The sequence below is a fragment of the Zea mays genome, chromosome 9 (genome assembly GCF_902167145.1).
Source record: "Zea mays cultivar B73 chromosome 9, Zm-B73-REFERENCE-NAM-5.0, whole genome shotgun sequence".
Taxonomy (NCBI): domain Eukaryota; kingdom Viridiplantae; phylum Streptophyta; class Magnoliopsida; order Poales; family Poaceae; genus Zea; species Zea mays.
Genome location: NC_050104.1, coordinates 93,157,149 through 93,171,890, shown reverse-complemented (window position 1 = coordinate 93,171,890; position 14,742 = coordinate 93,157,149). Strand labels below are relative to the sequence as shown.

The window sequence follows — 14,742 nt, the reverse complement described above, 5'->3', positions numbered from 1 at the left end:
GGGCTAGTTGGGCCGAATTGGCATTTTCTTTTTTCCTGTAATTTCTAATTGCTTTTCTATTTTATTTCCTTTATGGATTCAAATCAAGTTCAAACACCAATTCAAATCAAATAATCTCAAACATGTGCATCAAACAAAAGAATATTTTAGGTTCAACATGATGCAACAATTCATGACTTACATAGTTTTGACAAAATAAATAAATATTAAACCCTCACTTAATTAACTTAATTCTAATCAAAAGAAAGAGAGAGAGACTAGAGAGAGACTAGAGATAACACCTGAATTTGGTAGGCATTTAGAAAAGAAATTGTATACACCAAATTCAGGGTGTTACAATTACTCACGTTAGTGTACATGTGGACCAAATCTTGTGTATCTCAACATAAAAACATATTAATCCACCTAAGTTATCACTCATTCACCAAAATAAAAGCAACAACCTTTCACTCTCTCCTTTCTTAGTATTGATGATAAATTTAAAAACAAATGAAAACTAAGCATAATCCAAGGTATCACTTCACAATAGTGTATTTTGTTAACTTGGTTTGGATTTTTTTGTCGCTCATCCAACTTTTAAGCTTTGTCATTATGATACAAATAAACATATGTCGTGCCATATTAGAGCACACTAATGAAAGTTCACATAGCATTCAAGTTTAGGGACCCAAGTGACACAACATGTTAAGTTAGAGACCCCAAATGACTCCGACATGGTATGCCACGTCAATATCCGGTTTGTAAACCTGGTTTTAGATGATTTTGTATGAGCTGATAAAGTTCGATGATCTGTTTGGCCGTTCTAATTACAGAGCATGCCAATTTCATCTATGGCTAATGTACTTTACCCACTAGGCCACTATCATCCTACTCCGGCCTCCGGCCGTCACCCTTCCACGCCATCTAGCCAATCGGGCGTCTGTCCTGGCATGCTCGGTCCAATCGCTCTACGCCACGTCACCTCTCTTACGCGCTCTTCTCTCTTCCCCCCTGTTACGTTGGGCTCCTACATAACACGCGCCCCCGCTTCCACTCGGCGACCACCGGTCCACCGCGCATCGAACCCCCACTTGTGCTGATTCTGCTGATCCCTCGCCGACAACGGCCGGAGAATCGACACCATGGCCGCTGCGCGCCGGGGCCGTGGCGACGGCGCCAACGGCGTCGTCCGTCCCCGCCCCCGCGACCGCGGCATCGGCGGCGGGAGCATGGCGGGGCGCGTGGCCGTCCTCGCCTTCTGTGTCGCAGGGATCTGGTCCGCCTACATCTACCAGGGCGTCCTCCAGGAGACTCTGTAAGCCCCCCCCCCTCTCTAATTGCTGTCCGAAGTCCGCTACACAATTAGACAAGCCGGGGTCAATTTGGTGAGTTTGCTCGCCGGTGGTTCAGATCGACGAAGCGGTTCGGGCCGGATGCGCGGCGGTTCGAGCACCTCGCGTTCCTCAACTTCGCGCAGAACGTCATCTGCTTCGTCTGGTCCTTCATAAGTGAGCGCCCTCTACCTTCCTCTGGCGCCGCGTAGTTGCCTAATTGCAATTCGTGCAGCGTAGTGGGCTCGTGGTGATCAATTCCGTCGCATTGTGGGTGACTGGGTGGCCCGCATACGAGGGTTTCTGACTTCTGCGTGCTTTTCAAGTGATTAAGCTGTGGTCGGGCGGGAGTAGCTCCAATGGCAGCGCACCGATATGGAAGTACTGGGGCGTCAGCGTCACCAATACCATCGGGCCGACCATGGGGATCGAGGCTCTCAAGTACATCAGCTACCCGGCTCAGGTATGGTTCCACCTGTTCTTGCTGTGTGACTGTGTCGCCTTCCTTGGTTGTTTTACTTTTATGCACTGTCCCGGAGCGGCGGAAACGATTAATGACAATTAGTTACTTTTCGGAACCCCGTTTTTTCTTCCAAGTGATTTCTATTTCCTAAGGGAAATTATTTTATTTTTCTTTGGGAAAATGAAAATTCATTGGAAAAATGGAGTTCCCAAACTAGTCCTTCATGTGATTGTATAACAATTTCTGGTAACTGAATATGAATCCTGACTAATTTACTGTTGGTGTGAACAGGTGTTGGCAAAATCTTCTAAGATGATTCCTGGTAAGTTTACATTTACTTATACACACTACAGTGTATATGTATCACAACATAAAAGTATTCACAGCTTGTTCTTTTCTTCTTGAACAGTCCAATTTAATTTATTTCACTGAGTAAAGAAAACTACAAAGAGCAGAATAAAAGTGCAATGAAAGATAATCCCTTTTTCTTTTATGTTGAGACATACCATGCTCAACACTATTATGAGTATAATTCTACATTAGTAGGAACAATGACAGGGATATTTTTATTGATATCCATGTTGGCTCGATGTGTTTATTAAGTATCATAAGATATTAGATTGGCCCTGACATCTAAGTCCATACGGTTCTAAGAAAACGAATATATTTGTGTCTTCTTTTTGTTGACAAAATCATCATAGGGTGAATATATTAATTAAGGTAGATCTCTTTTGCCAACTAAACTCATGGTCATTCTATCTTATGTGCTTACATGATTTAACCGTTGAAGCCATCAATATGCAATGAGTTGTTGGATCTTATGTGCAATTATGCATTGCTTACCGAAACTATTCTAATAGTTTATAGAACTGAAACTATTCTCTGAGTTGTCGGATTTGTATTTGTTCTATGTATCTAAGTACTTTTGGGTCAGTAATTGTTTCTATGTATTTAAGTATTTTTCTTAAAGAAATGCATTCTTCCTCAACATTGCATGCTGCGTATTTGACGCTTCTCCTCTAACTTCCTATTCAATTTATTTAGTAATGTTGATGGGAACTCTTCTCTATGGTGTGAAGTACACACTTCCAGAGTATTTATGCACCTTTCTTGTTGCCGGCGGTGTGTCCTCCTTTGCGTTGTTGAAGGTAAGATGATCTTCATTTTGTTGATTCATCAACTGCCGTACTAATGAGCTAATTGTTAGAATTAGGCATACAATCCTATTGGACCAGTGTAGTTGGGCTGGGCTCACCCAACACTACCTATATGTAGGTAACTAGATATGAATTTTACCGTATTGCCTACTAAAGTAAGGTGTTAGTCCTATGCATTGTATATAATCAACACATGGGACCCAATGCAATACAATCTAATTTTGTGGCAATACCTCCTCTAACATGGTATCATGAGTCTAATCTCACTTCTGCTTCTCCTTGGTCGCCGTCCCTCTAGGGCCATCGCCTCTCTAGGGCAGTTGTCCCTCAAGGGCTGACGCCACCACCTCCTCCCTTGTGTCGTGTGGCTGTCGCAGCGCACAAGCATCTCCTCCCTCCTTCCGCACCCATCCCTCCTCCTGCACCCATGATAGGGACCTCATCGATTGACAAGGAGCGTGCCTGTGCTGAGAAGGCGGCGACCTTCTACAAGAAAATTGACGACGTGCCTGTCGCAGTTTAGGGTGCTGATAAGAAGGTTGTCAACACATGTGCTTGTGTCTAGGTAACCACCCTTCTACTTGAGTAGGAGAAGTCCACCGCCGGCACCCTTGAGCAAGAGGTCACCATCGTTCGACAGGGTTTAGGCTTACAGGCCCCCACGACCGCCCCCATCACAGGACAACCTCGCTGCAGACTACAATGCACCGTCATCGCCAACCTCGAAGACCAAACAACCGTTGTTCTCAATGTCCGATCATTGGTGACGATCATCCTCGTATACTGCTCAGACAATTATGTCTGCTGGCATGATCAAGTGTTGCTTGCTCTCAAGTTGTACATCCTCGTCGACTACGTCTTGTCTGACCCTCCGTGAGACACCGATTCATGATGGGATCAGATTGACATTGTTGTCATCTGTTGAATCTCAGGCACCATCTCTCCGAAGTTGCGCCAGATCACCAGGGAGTGTGATGGCACGACGCAACCACCTCTTGGCTTGCTCTTAAGAACTAGTTTCCCAGGATGCGTGCGACACACACCCTCTAGCCCAACACCACATTCCGCACCTTCCTCCAGGGTGACCTCCCCGTTGGTGACTACTGCTACAAGTTGAAGGGGATGGATGACTCCCTAGCTGACTTGGGTGCCCTCATCCTCAACATTCTTTGGGGCCTAAACAAGAAATTCGAGCACATCGGTGTCATCATCCGACGCTAGTCCCCCTCCTCGTCTGAAAGGATCAAGATGTTCAAGAAGGGGGTGCGTGAATTAGGCTCCTCTAAATTTTCTTTCACAAATTAAAACTTATTAGTAAGTGCAACTTCATCCCTTGCCTAGAAGTGTTCCTATCTATTGATCAAAAGTTTTACACCTTAAGTTCCAATCCTATACTAGCATGGCTATTCTAGCAATGTAAATACTCTAATATAATTGCTTGAAAGTAAATAAAGGGTTAGGAACGCTTTGATGTTTTATCGCGGTTTCTAGAAGTTCACACTCCCTACCGGCCCTTGTTGGAGCACCCATGCAAGAGTGTCGCTCCCTCGTAATCTGTGTAAGGAACAAGAGTTTTGTACGAGCCAGTTCTTTGCCTCTCTGACACAGTAAACTGCTCACAACCATCTGTGCCCTTGAGTTGGGTCACCCACAAACTCTTCAGGTGAACATCAAACTTTTGATCCACACCAAGCCATCTAGGTGGTCCCGATCACTAAGAGTATCAGGCACTAACTCTAGTTTGAACTGACCATAGGTTTGGTGAATGCACATAAGCTACTCTCAATGCACTAATGTGTCACTAATCAAGCGATTGACTCTCAAGTCCCTCACAAGGCAAAGGCTCTTCGTCACTCTCAAATGAGATCCTTCATCAGTTGAAATGAGAAAGAGACCTAATATGGCTGAGTTGGGGTTATAAATAACCCCAAGCAAGGGAAATATCCGTTACCCTCCCACTCAACCCAGTTGGGTGCATTGGACATGTTCGGTGCTCGTCCACTTTCTGCACCAGACATGTCCGATGCTTTCTCAACGATTATTTTAGGAAATGAGGATTAGGGTTAGCGAGTGAGAATTTTGCATTTTTATATGGGGGCAGTGTGAGATGATTTGTTGGAATCGAACTTCATAGGCCGTGCGAGGGGAATGTATGACTCCTAATTTGGGTCTTCATTGGATCCCCATGGGAGAAATTTCATCCCCACCCTGCCATCCTCGCAGGGGAAATTTCATCCCCATCATCGCATCGTTCGGGTTGGTTTCCTGTGGCCACCCGCCTCTATAGGGAAATTTGTCATCCTTATGTACCGGTATTTGGTGCTCACATCAGTGCCACACCGGACATGTCCGACAAGCATTGCGTTTGAGTGCATAGTTGCAGGCCTCTCTAAATACACTTCATGGTGTCACACTAGACAAGTTAGGTGAGTATTCGGCCTCTCAGACATAGTTTATAACCTCTCTGAGTATCATGTTCGGTGACATGTCTGGTGCCACACCGGACACGTCGGGTGAGTCCATTGAGTCTAAGATCAATTATGCAAGCTCTCTGACTGACCTATCTGGTGCATCATATCCGGTGCATGCCAGACATGCTAGTGCCACGCTAATTTGCAATGGGGGCACACTCCTATCGGGTGGCCCATTTGTGGTCCCCATCGAATATGTCTGGTGCTATTGCAACACCGCAACTCACTTCTTTTTATTGTTTATTGAGTTAGATTTTGTTTCAAACTTCTCATGGGTTTACCTAGCACTAGTTTTCACAAGTGTGCACCATCACTCATAACTAGACTTGCCTAGGTCAAGCTACTTGCTTCATGGTCCCCTTTAAAATATAGCCAAAGAAAAATAAAGGTCCTATCACTACTCTAAGTGTGCAACAACTTAATTGATACTTAGAACTAACTTTCTCGCTCATGTTGGACACTTAGAATTAGTTGATCCTTAACCTTCTTGCTCATCTTTTGAATAGCGACAATTTATTTCCATCATAACAACACGAATACCACATAATCCCAATCATTATCTATTATCGTGATCTAACTTACATTGTTTCCACAAAACACATGTTAGTTAGAATAATCTTATGTTGCTATTAATCACCGAAACTCAACTAGGGGCTTAGATGCTTTCATTGTCCTCCCTCAAGGTTCGGGAGGATCTTGTTCTAGAGGAGCTTAACATGACCGCCACCAGCCTTGTTGCTCTGATGACCTTCATTGCCACTCCCACGCCGATTTCCCTAGCTCCTTCCTCTACTGCAGCACACTCCTCGAGGATTAGAGGGCAACACACCCTACGTCAGGATCTGGCAAGAAGAAAGAGTGTGGTCAGGGTAACGCTTCCTTATCGACCCACTGCAACCTATGGACTGGTAGCATCACCATGTTGCCCGGCCTAACTTCTAGTAGCCAGCATCACGCAATGCTAGACGCCCCAAGCCATGATGGTGACGTCTGGACTGTTTGGGCCGCTCGACATCCTCGACTCCGCACCCTTGCAGGTTGTGACATTCCCGCCACAGGCACCCACTACACCGAGCTAGACTCTAGAGACCGGTGGCTAGGATCAGCAGTCTCTTGCTAACTCATTTAGTGCTATGGCTCTAAATCCACTTGTTGCAGTCTTTAACTGAGTGGATGACTCCAAGGCCTCTAACCACACCACCAACAACGGAGGTAACATCTCCCTCTTTCACCTCTCTCATTTAGCTACTCCAACTATCTTTGTCAGTAACGGCTCTATCCTTCGTGTCATCTTAGCAGATGACTCGATTCTTTCTAGATCATCCTACCTCAACAATATTCTTCTCATCCTCGATATCATTTCGAGTCTTATTTCTATTCGTCGCTTTACTACTAACAGTTCGTGTTTTATGGAGTTTGACCCTTTCGGTGTTTTTGTGAAGAATCTCACTACCCAAAACATGATCATTAGGTTCAATAGCTTTAACCCTGTATATACACTACACCTCCCAGTGTCTCCTTCCTCTTATATTGCCCCTTCTTGTGCCATGTCTATTATTGTTGCATCTACCTGGCGTCGACATCTTGGCCACCCTGGCTCTAATATGTTGTAATGCTTTGGCTATCTCGTGTAATAAAAGCGTGCATGATTTTTGCCATGCCTATCAGTTAAGAAAGCATACACACTAACCTTTCTCTAGTTCCTCCAATCGAGCTTCCAAGCTGTTTGAGGCTTTGTTCGTTTACACCAATCCCGCTCTGGATTAGCATGGATTGGAATTAAATCCATGCCTCAATCCATGTCCCAAAATAATCCATGACTACTTAATTTTTTTTATTCGGTTAAACCCATCATGGAATATAACCCAAAGGTTTGGGAATTTTTTAAACTATGGAAGACATGGATTCTATCCATAGCCCATTAGGTATGGAACAAATCCATGAGATATTGCACAAGTTTACATTAGAATCCATGGATCAAAAGAATAACTAGCTTTGAAAGTCACATGGATTTGTTGATGGATTTAATCCCACCATGTGATTGGGTGTGAGATATGGATTCACCCAATCCATACCCGGATTAAATCCATGGTGGGATTATATCCCATGTAACCGAACAAGGCCTGAGTTGGTTCATTGTGATTTTTGGACGTCTCCTGTTGTTAGTGTCTCTGGTTACAAATACTACTTGGTTATTCTTGATTTTTCTCATTACTTATAGACCTTTCCTCTGTGTTTGAAATATGACGTGTTCCCTACTTTGTCCCACTTTTCCTCATATGTTTCTGCTTAGTTTGGTTTCTCCATCCAGACCATCTAGTGCGACAATGGACACGAGTTTGATAATGCTTCCACTATATCCTTTCTCCTTTCCTATGGCACTTTGCTCAGGATGTCGTGCCCCTACACCTCTTCGCGAAAAGGTATAACTAAGCGTATTATTCATTCTACCAATATTGCCATCCGCTCTGCTTTTCCAAGCTTATGCTCCAGCACGCTAACGCGACATACTTGTTGAATTGTCTCCCCACAAAGACCATCGACACCTCCTGCCCCTGCGTTGCCTGTTTGGTACTCTCCCCGTCTTATGAACACCTCTGTGTCTTCGGTTGCGCTTGCTATCCCAACCTTTCCATGGTTGCTCCACAAAAACTTGCACCTCATTTACCATGGTGTGTCTTCCTCGGATAATCTTCTGACCATAAGGGATACTGGTGTCTTGATCTCTCTTCCAACTGCATCATTGTCTCCCACCATGTTGTGTTTGATGAGGAAGACTTTCTCTGGCTCACCCCATCCAACTAACCTTGATTTTTTATTTGAATAGGGTTCTTTGCTTTCCACCATTAGGACCCCACCTCATGCACGCATATCTCTGTTGGCACCCTTGATGCCTGTGGCCTTGGTACCACCTGAGTTCCAGCCCCGAGCGACCTCAACTCTCACGCTACGTGTGCCCCTGGTCCCTCTTGGCTTCCAGCCTCGGGTGGCCTTGACACCTGAGTCTCCTAAGCCACGAGCGGCCGTGACACCAGTCTTTTTTGTGCCATGTGCAACCTCGGAGACCATCTACATTCGTCAACCACGTCTGTCTTTGATAGCCACCTCCCTCCCTACCGATGTCGAGCTCGTCACCCACCTGATTCAAATGTCATCACCGACAAGTTGATCTTCAAGCACAAGTTTCATGCTAATGGTCCTTGTGCTACAAGGCTTGCTAGGTTCTTCGTGGCTTTTAGCCAATGGCTTTAAGTGGACTACAACGAGACTTTCGGTTTGGTAGTCAAACCGGTAGTTTTCTGCGCAGTCCTCTCCCTGCCTCCCTCTCGAGGCTGGCCAACACATCAACTCGACATCAAGAATGCTAGGAGCATGACACACTCATCGAGACAGTCTATTGCAACCAACCTATTGGGTTTGTTGATCCATTTTAGTCCAACCTCGTGTACGGCTTCAATAAGTCTATGGACTTAAGCAAGCACATCGTGCCTAGTACGGTTGGTTCACCTTATATCTGATATCCCTGGGATTTACTATGGCCAAGTAATAGATCGCTATTCATCTTTTAGCGAGGTACCAAGATGGTGTACTTGTTGCTATATGTTGATGATGTTGTCCTCACAGCTTCCAACACCAAGTTTCTGCATCACACCATGTCAGCTCTTTAGCCGGAATTTGCCATGAAGGACCTAGGATCTCTTCACTACTTCCTTGGCATCTTAGTGGGACCATGATCGAGGGCTCTTCCTGCATCAGCGCCACTACATGTAGGACATTCTTGAGCGCGCGGGGATGACAAACTGGAAGCCCTTCACCATTATTATGGAACTTTAGGCCAATATCGCCATCGGCTCTAGCCCTGCTGTGGCATACCGCATATGCCACACAGTTTTGGAGTCTCATTGGCTCCCTTCGGTTCCTGACGTTCACTAGACTCGACATTGCGTACGCTATTAAGCAGGTATATCTCCACATACATGATTCGTGGGGGCCCCATCTGATGGTGATGAGGCGTGTTCTATGCTATCTTCAGAGCTTTCTATATCATGAGCTTCTTCGCTGCTCCCTCGCCTCTAAGCTCATCGTCAATACTGATGCTAACTAGGCAGGTTGTCGAGATACACGCTGGTCCACCTCGGGCTATATTGTGTTTCTCGGCAAAAACCTTGTCTTTTGGTCCTCCAAGCATCAGAACGTTGACTCACGCTCGAGCGCTAAGGCAGAGTATTGTGCCATTGCTAATGATATTGTCGTAGCTTCCTGGTTGTGCCATCTTCTCCAAGAACACCATGCACTGTTCTGGAGCACCCTTGTCTATTGCGACAACATTAGCATCATCTACCTCTCCACCAACCCCGTTCAGCATCGGTTAACGAAGCACATGGAAATCTACCTTCATTTCGTCCATGAAAAGGTCCCCATTGGTGAAGTCTGCGTCTGTCATAGTTTGCTTAAATTTTCACGAAGATCCTTCCCTTCATGGTATTTTTGGAGTTCGGATCCAATCTCAACATCTCTTGTGGCTAGAGACAGACTGTAGGGGTGTTAGAATTAGCCAATGGGCCCTTATAACTGTATAGTTGACCTGTGCTTACCCATCACTACATATATGTATGTAGATATGGATTGTACCGTATTGCTTACTAACGTAGGGTGTTAGTCCTATACACTATATAATCAGCCCATGGGGCTCATTGCAGTACAATCTAATTTTATGGCAATACCTCTTCTAGTACTAATGTTTTTATGGTGCATCTGGTAGCCTTCTAAACTCATCTAGTTTGCACCTTTTCATAACCTTGATTATACTGGAATAAGTCCAAAAATAGGATGAAATTTATACTGCCATTTTATTTTGAAGATGAAACATTTAGTTTAAATTTTCATTCCGGAATTAAACATAGAAAACATTTGCTCACATTCTGTTTCTTCAGTGTCCTTTATTTTTATGGATAAGACTTGCAAGGCTGATCAAATCGTTTGATCAGGAACTCTGGTGTTTGGTTATGGCATCACCTGAAGGAAAACTATCTAAATTTGTGCCATACCATTATTTCAATTGGATCACTAATGTTTAGGTTTTTAACTATACTGATGTGTGCAAGTGCTGAGTTTCTAAAATCTGTTTTCTGCTACTTTTCAGACAAGCTCCAAGACAATTAAGAAGCTTGCCAACCCTAATGCACCTCTTGGTTACACATTGTGCTTCCTCAACTTAGCTTTTGATGGATATACTAACTCGACCCAAGATTTAATAAAGTCAAGGTAATTAGATTCTCCCTATCTTATACCAAGCTATCATGAAACATTATGATCATTATTCTAAATAGAAGAAATGTTTGATGTAGGTACCCAAAAACAAACCCATGGGATATAATGCTTGGCATGAACCTCTGGGGGACCATATATAATGCTGTAATTATGTTTGTTGCGCCATTACTATTCAGTAACTGGCCATATGCAAATGGTTTTGAGGCATTGAGATTTTGCCAGGAGAACCCAGAGGTGGCCTGGGACATTTTCCTATTCTGCCTATGTGGCGCCGTGGGGCAGAACTTCATCTTCTTAACCATCAGCCGGTTTGGCTCTCTTACTAACACAACAATCACTACCACCCGTAAATTCATGAGCATTGTGGTTTCATCCGTCATCAGTGGCAATCCATTATCTTTGAAGCAATGGGGTAGTGTTGTGATGGTCTTCTTAGGCCTCTCTATCCAAATATATCTCAAATGGAAGAGAAAGAAAGGCAGAGAGCACAAGGAGTAAGCTTGATTCTTCAACCTTTTCTGATTTGTAACTTCAATTGGACAGATCTCTTGTGAGGTTGACCAGGATAACGTTAATGCAGTCTGTTTGAAATTAGGAACTTTTACATGGATTATTATGAGTGATACCAAGTGTGAGGCTGAGCTATTGGTAACAGCTCTAATTTATGTTCTAGAGGGAGGATTCATGTGTTTCACTTAAATGTTGATCTCGTGGATTTGTCTTATGCTACTAGAAGAAAATACCCACCTAAACAATATAAGGAATATACGAATAGTCCTTAACTCAGGAGCCTAACTCGGTGAACATAGCAGTTTTTTTCTTACTTGTGGAGCATAAATTTAACTGATGATTCCTTTTTTTATCTTTTAAATTTGAATTTGATTTTAAAATTCGAACCTGAAAACTATATTGAAATGCTCATTGAATGAAGTGGAGAAGATGGCAGAAGCACAGGACTTAAAATCAGCATAGGACTTCAAATTAGATCATATGGTCGTCTGCTTTCTTCCCACTGCCAAGGGCGCAGTCTTATTCATCCTATCCTATTTCAAATTTCAATCTATATGCAGTGCAGTTCCTATCCCATTTCAAATTTCAATCTATATGCAGTGCAGTCTATGTAGTGTAAAACAATGTTTTCCATGATCATATAGACGATTTGTCGACCACATCTTTAGAGATATAAATATACATGGTTAAGGATAGAGATAGAATCTTAAAATTATAATAGATTTAGACTTTGAGTCATATTAGGCCATGTATCAAATAATGAGCATAAATAGCAACCAAGGCAAGTTAAGCAAGGTTGTTCTAATTTCTTTTTCATACTCCCTTCGTTGCTAGTTATATGTTGTTTTTGGCTTGTTTAGATAGGTTTTGGTTGTTTTATCTATCTAGAAAAGTCAAAATAATTAGCTATTATTTTATTTACGTGGACCACCTTGCTAGTTATGTTTTATTCTAGTCTCCGAATTGTTGAATTAATAATCGGAAGAAACAAAGACGACGAAGTCGCTGTCCAGTGTCGATTGCTACCGTCAATGAGCAGTGGGCTCATTTCTTGTCAACAAACATTATTAACGTGAATGGTCATGGTAAAATCCGTGTTTATTTTGACCATATGCGTGACGCATCGGTGCGTGGCTCACAAGTCACAGCCCGGACGCAAACGCTCGGAGATTCCTCTGCGACGTCCCCCCTACGGCGGCCGCCTCTTTGGCGCGTTGGCCCCAGCACTCTGCGCGTGCCCTCACTGCCGAAGCGCTGTCCGTGCTTCCCATGACCTTCTCGACGCACCGCTGCAGCTCACGACGCTCCACCACTCCGTCGCCGTCCACCCGCGCACGCACGCCCACGCCCGCAGATGCCTCCACTAGTGCTGCCACGGTCGGCTGGTCCGCCCACCTCGGCACGGCTACCATCGGCACGCCGCCTGTAATGCTCTCCAGCGTCGAGTCCCACCGGCAGTGCGTGACGAAGCACCCGACAGCGCCGTGCGACAGAACCTTCGTCTGGTTGCACCACTCCACCACCATCCCCTTCCCGCTACCATCGCTACCACCATTGTTGCCCTTGCGTGCCACCAGGAGGTATGCCCGGCCGGTGGCCTCCAGGCCGCGCCTCAGCTCCTCGTCCTGCCGCTTGCTCAACGAGAGGATGCTGCCGAAGGACACGAACACCACGGAGCGCGCCGGCATCGTGTCCAGCCAGCCCATGCACGCGGTGGCATCGTTGGGCTGGAACAACTCCACGCATGGCCTGCACGGCTCATCCACCACCACCGGGCCCACGGCGATGAGGTTGAACCGCGGCACCGCGCGCAGCGCCTCGGGTTCCAGCGCGTCGAACGTGTCCACGAGCACAGTGGGCCCGTGTTCATCAAGCGCCAGGAAGATGTCGCGCAGCATGTCGAGCGTCAGGTAGTTGCGGCTCCCCGGCGAGGCCATGGACGCGAAGGACGGGAGGGCGTCGGCCTTAAGCGGCGGGAGGCCCGGCAGGCGGACGGTGGCGTTAGGGTCCGCGTCGGCGTCGCCCGCGCAGGAGTCCAGGAGCGCGCCGTGGCCGTGGAAGCAGTGGTAGTACACGGCGAACACAGTGGCCGGCTTTACCCAGTACAGCGCCGCGGGGACGCCGCCCGCGCGCACGACCGCGGGGACCCACCCGACGAGCGCGGTGTACACGACGCGCGTCACGGGGTGACCCCGCCTGGCGAGGCGGGCGACGATGGACGCGAGCGTCTCGGACCCGACTTGGCGCGCGCGCTCCCTGTACGCGCCGACGCCGTGCGCCTCCGGGTTGAACCCGCCGTCGAAGCCGTCCGAGTAGGGGATGTACGAGACGACGCCCTGGACGACCTCGCCGTCGGGGGACGTCAGGTGCGGGAACATGTGGCGGTGGCCGCTGACGGCGGTGGAGAAGGTGACGCGCGCGTTCGGCATCGCCGCCGCGACGCGCACCGCCAGCCGCCGCGCCGGGTTGATGTGGCTTTGCATCGGATCGGTCACAAACAGGAAGTGATCCTGTATCGTCGCCATCGGCCTCGATCTGGCCGGCACAGAATCAGGTGAGCTTACCATCTTCGTGCCTACTGCTACAACGATGTTCGTATGATTGTGTGATTGCGACCTATAGCAATCCAAGGGCCATCTATTTATATGCGCATTCCGATGAGATCTAGAATGGTTGCTCTGTGTTCGAGAATGACACCTCGACACGCATGGGCCGGCCGCTGGCTTAACTGTCTGCTCAGTAGGTTTCTTGTTGCTGTCGTCGAGTCTGATCCAAAGATTATGAAGATAAACACGTCTGGATCCAGCCGCTGAAAAATCCAGCATTGCATTCGAGGAAGATTCTACATGACGACGTCCTATGTCCATCCAATGACATCTATGAACATACTAATACAATGTCCGTATGATCGCCGCACACAAATTATTCAACAAAATATTAGTGCACAATAGTTATATAAAAACGAACAACACATATATTATCGACCTCAATATCTCACAATTTTTTTAACAACAATCAATATAAAAATGAACTGATACAAATCAAATTGTACTATAATGCGAATATCACAAAAACAAAGTATAAGAAGCGAGGACTTCTTTATACATAATATTGTTTGTATATGTCACACTCGATTTTTTTTGCTTCCAACCATTTCTCCTGCCGCAAGTATCTTTATATTGTTTCTTGCAGTTGCTCATGACAAGCAACATATAGTTGTCCATGGGAGAATATTGGGTTTGGTAAATAAACTCCAACGTGGGAAAATATCATTGCAAACCTAAGTCTAATGGGGAATTGAGTCATCTTAAACTTGAAAGAAAACATCTATCATCAAAAGGGCATAAATGAACGTGTGGTATAAAAACTCTCTTCCCTACATGTTACCCTAATACAGTCTCGGCATCAATTGTACCTCTGTGCAACATACAAATTATCAATCTTGTGCTATTGCACAAACCGTTGGGGGATCAAGATTTCGAAGCAAAATCACAGGACAATTCATCTTTAGATTGAAGATGCGTGGAGGCATCAATCGAGTGTCAGAGAGTGTAAGAATT

The 14,742-nt window shown here is 45.7% G+C and overlaps 1 protein-coding gene across 1 annotated transcript; it reads left to right on the top strand.

The window, feature by feature from the left end:
* Nucleotides 1-1,024: 1,024 nt before the first annotated feature.
* LOC100216965 (solute carrier family 35 member B1) lies at nucleotides 1,025-11,369 on the top strand. The gene is made up of 7 exons (NM_001143346.1): nucleotides 1,025-1,294; nucleotides 1,390-1,487; nucleotides 1,637-1,773; nucleotides 2,065-2,095; nucleotides 2,818-2,921; nucleotides 10,545-10,666; nucleotides 10,750-11,369. Exons 1-7 carry the CDS (start codon nucleotides 1,122-1,124, stop codon nucleotides 11,168-11,170), a joined length of 1,086 nt encoding a protein of 361 aa, NP_001136818.1. The 5' UTR covers nucleotides 1,025-1,121; the 3' UTR covers nucleotides 11,171-11,369.
* The last annotated feature ends 3,373 nt before the right edge of the window (nucleotides 11,370-14,742 follow it).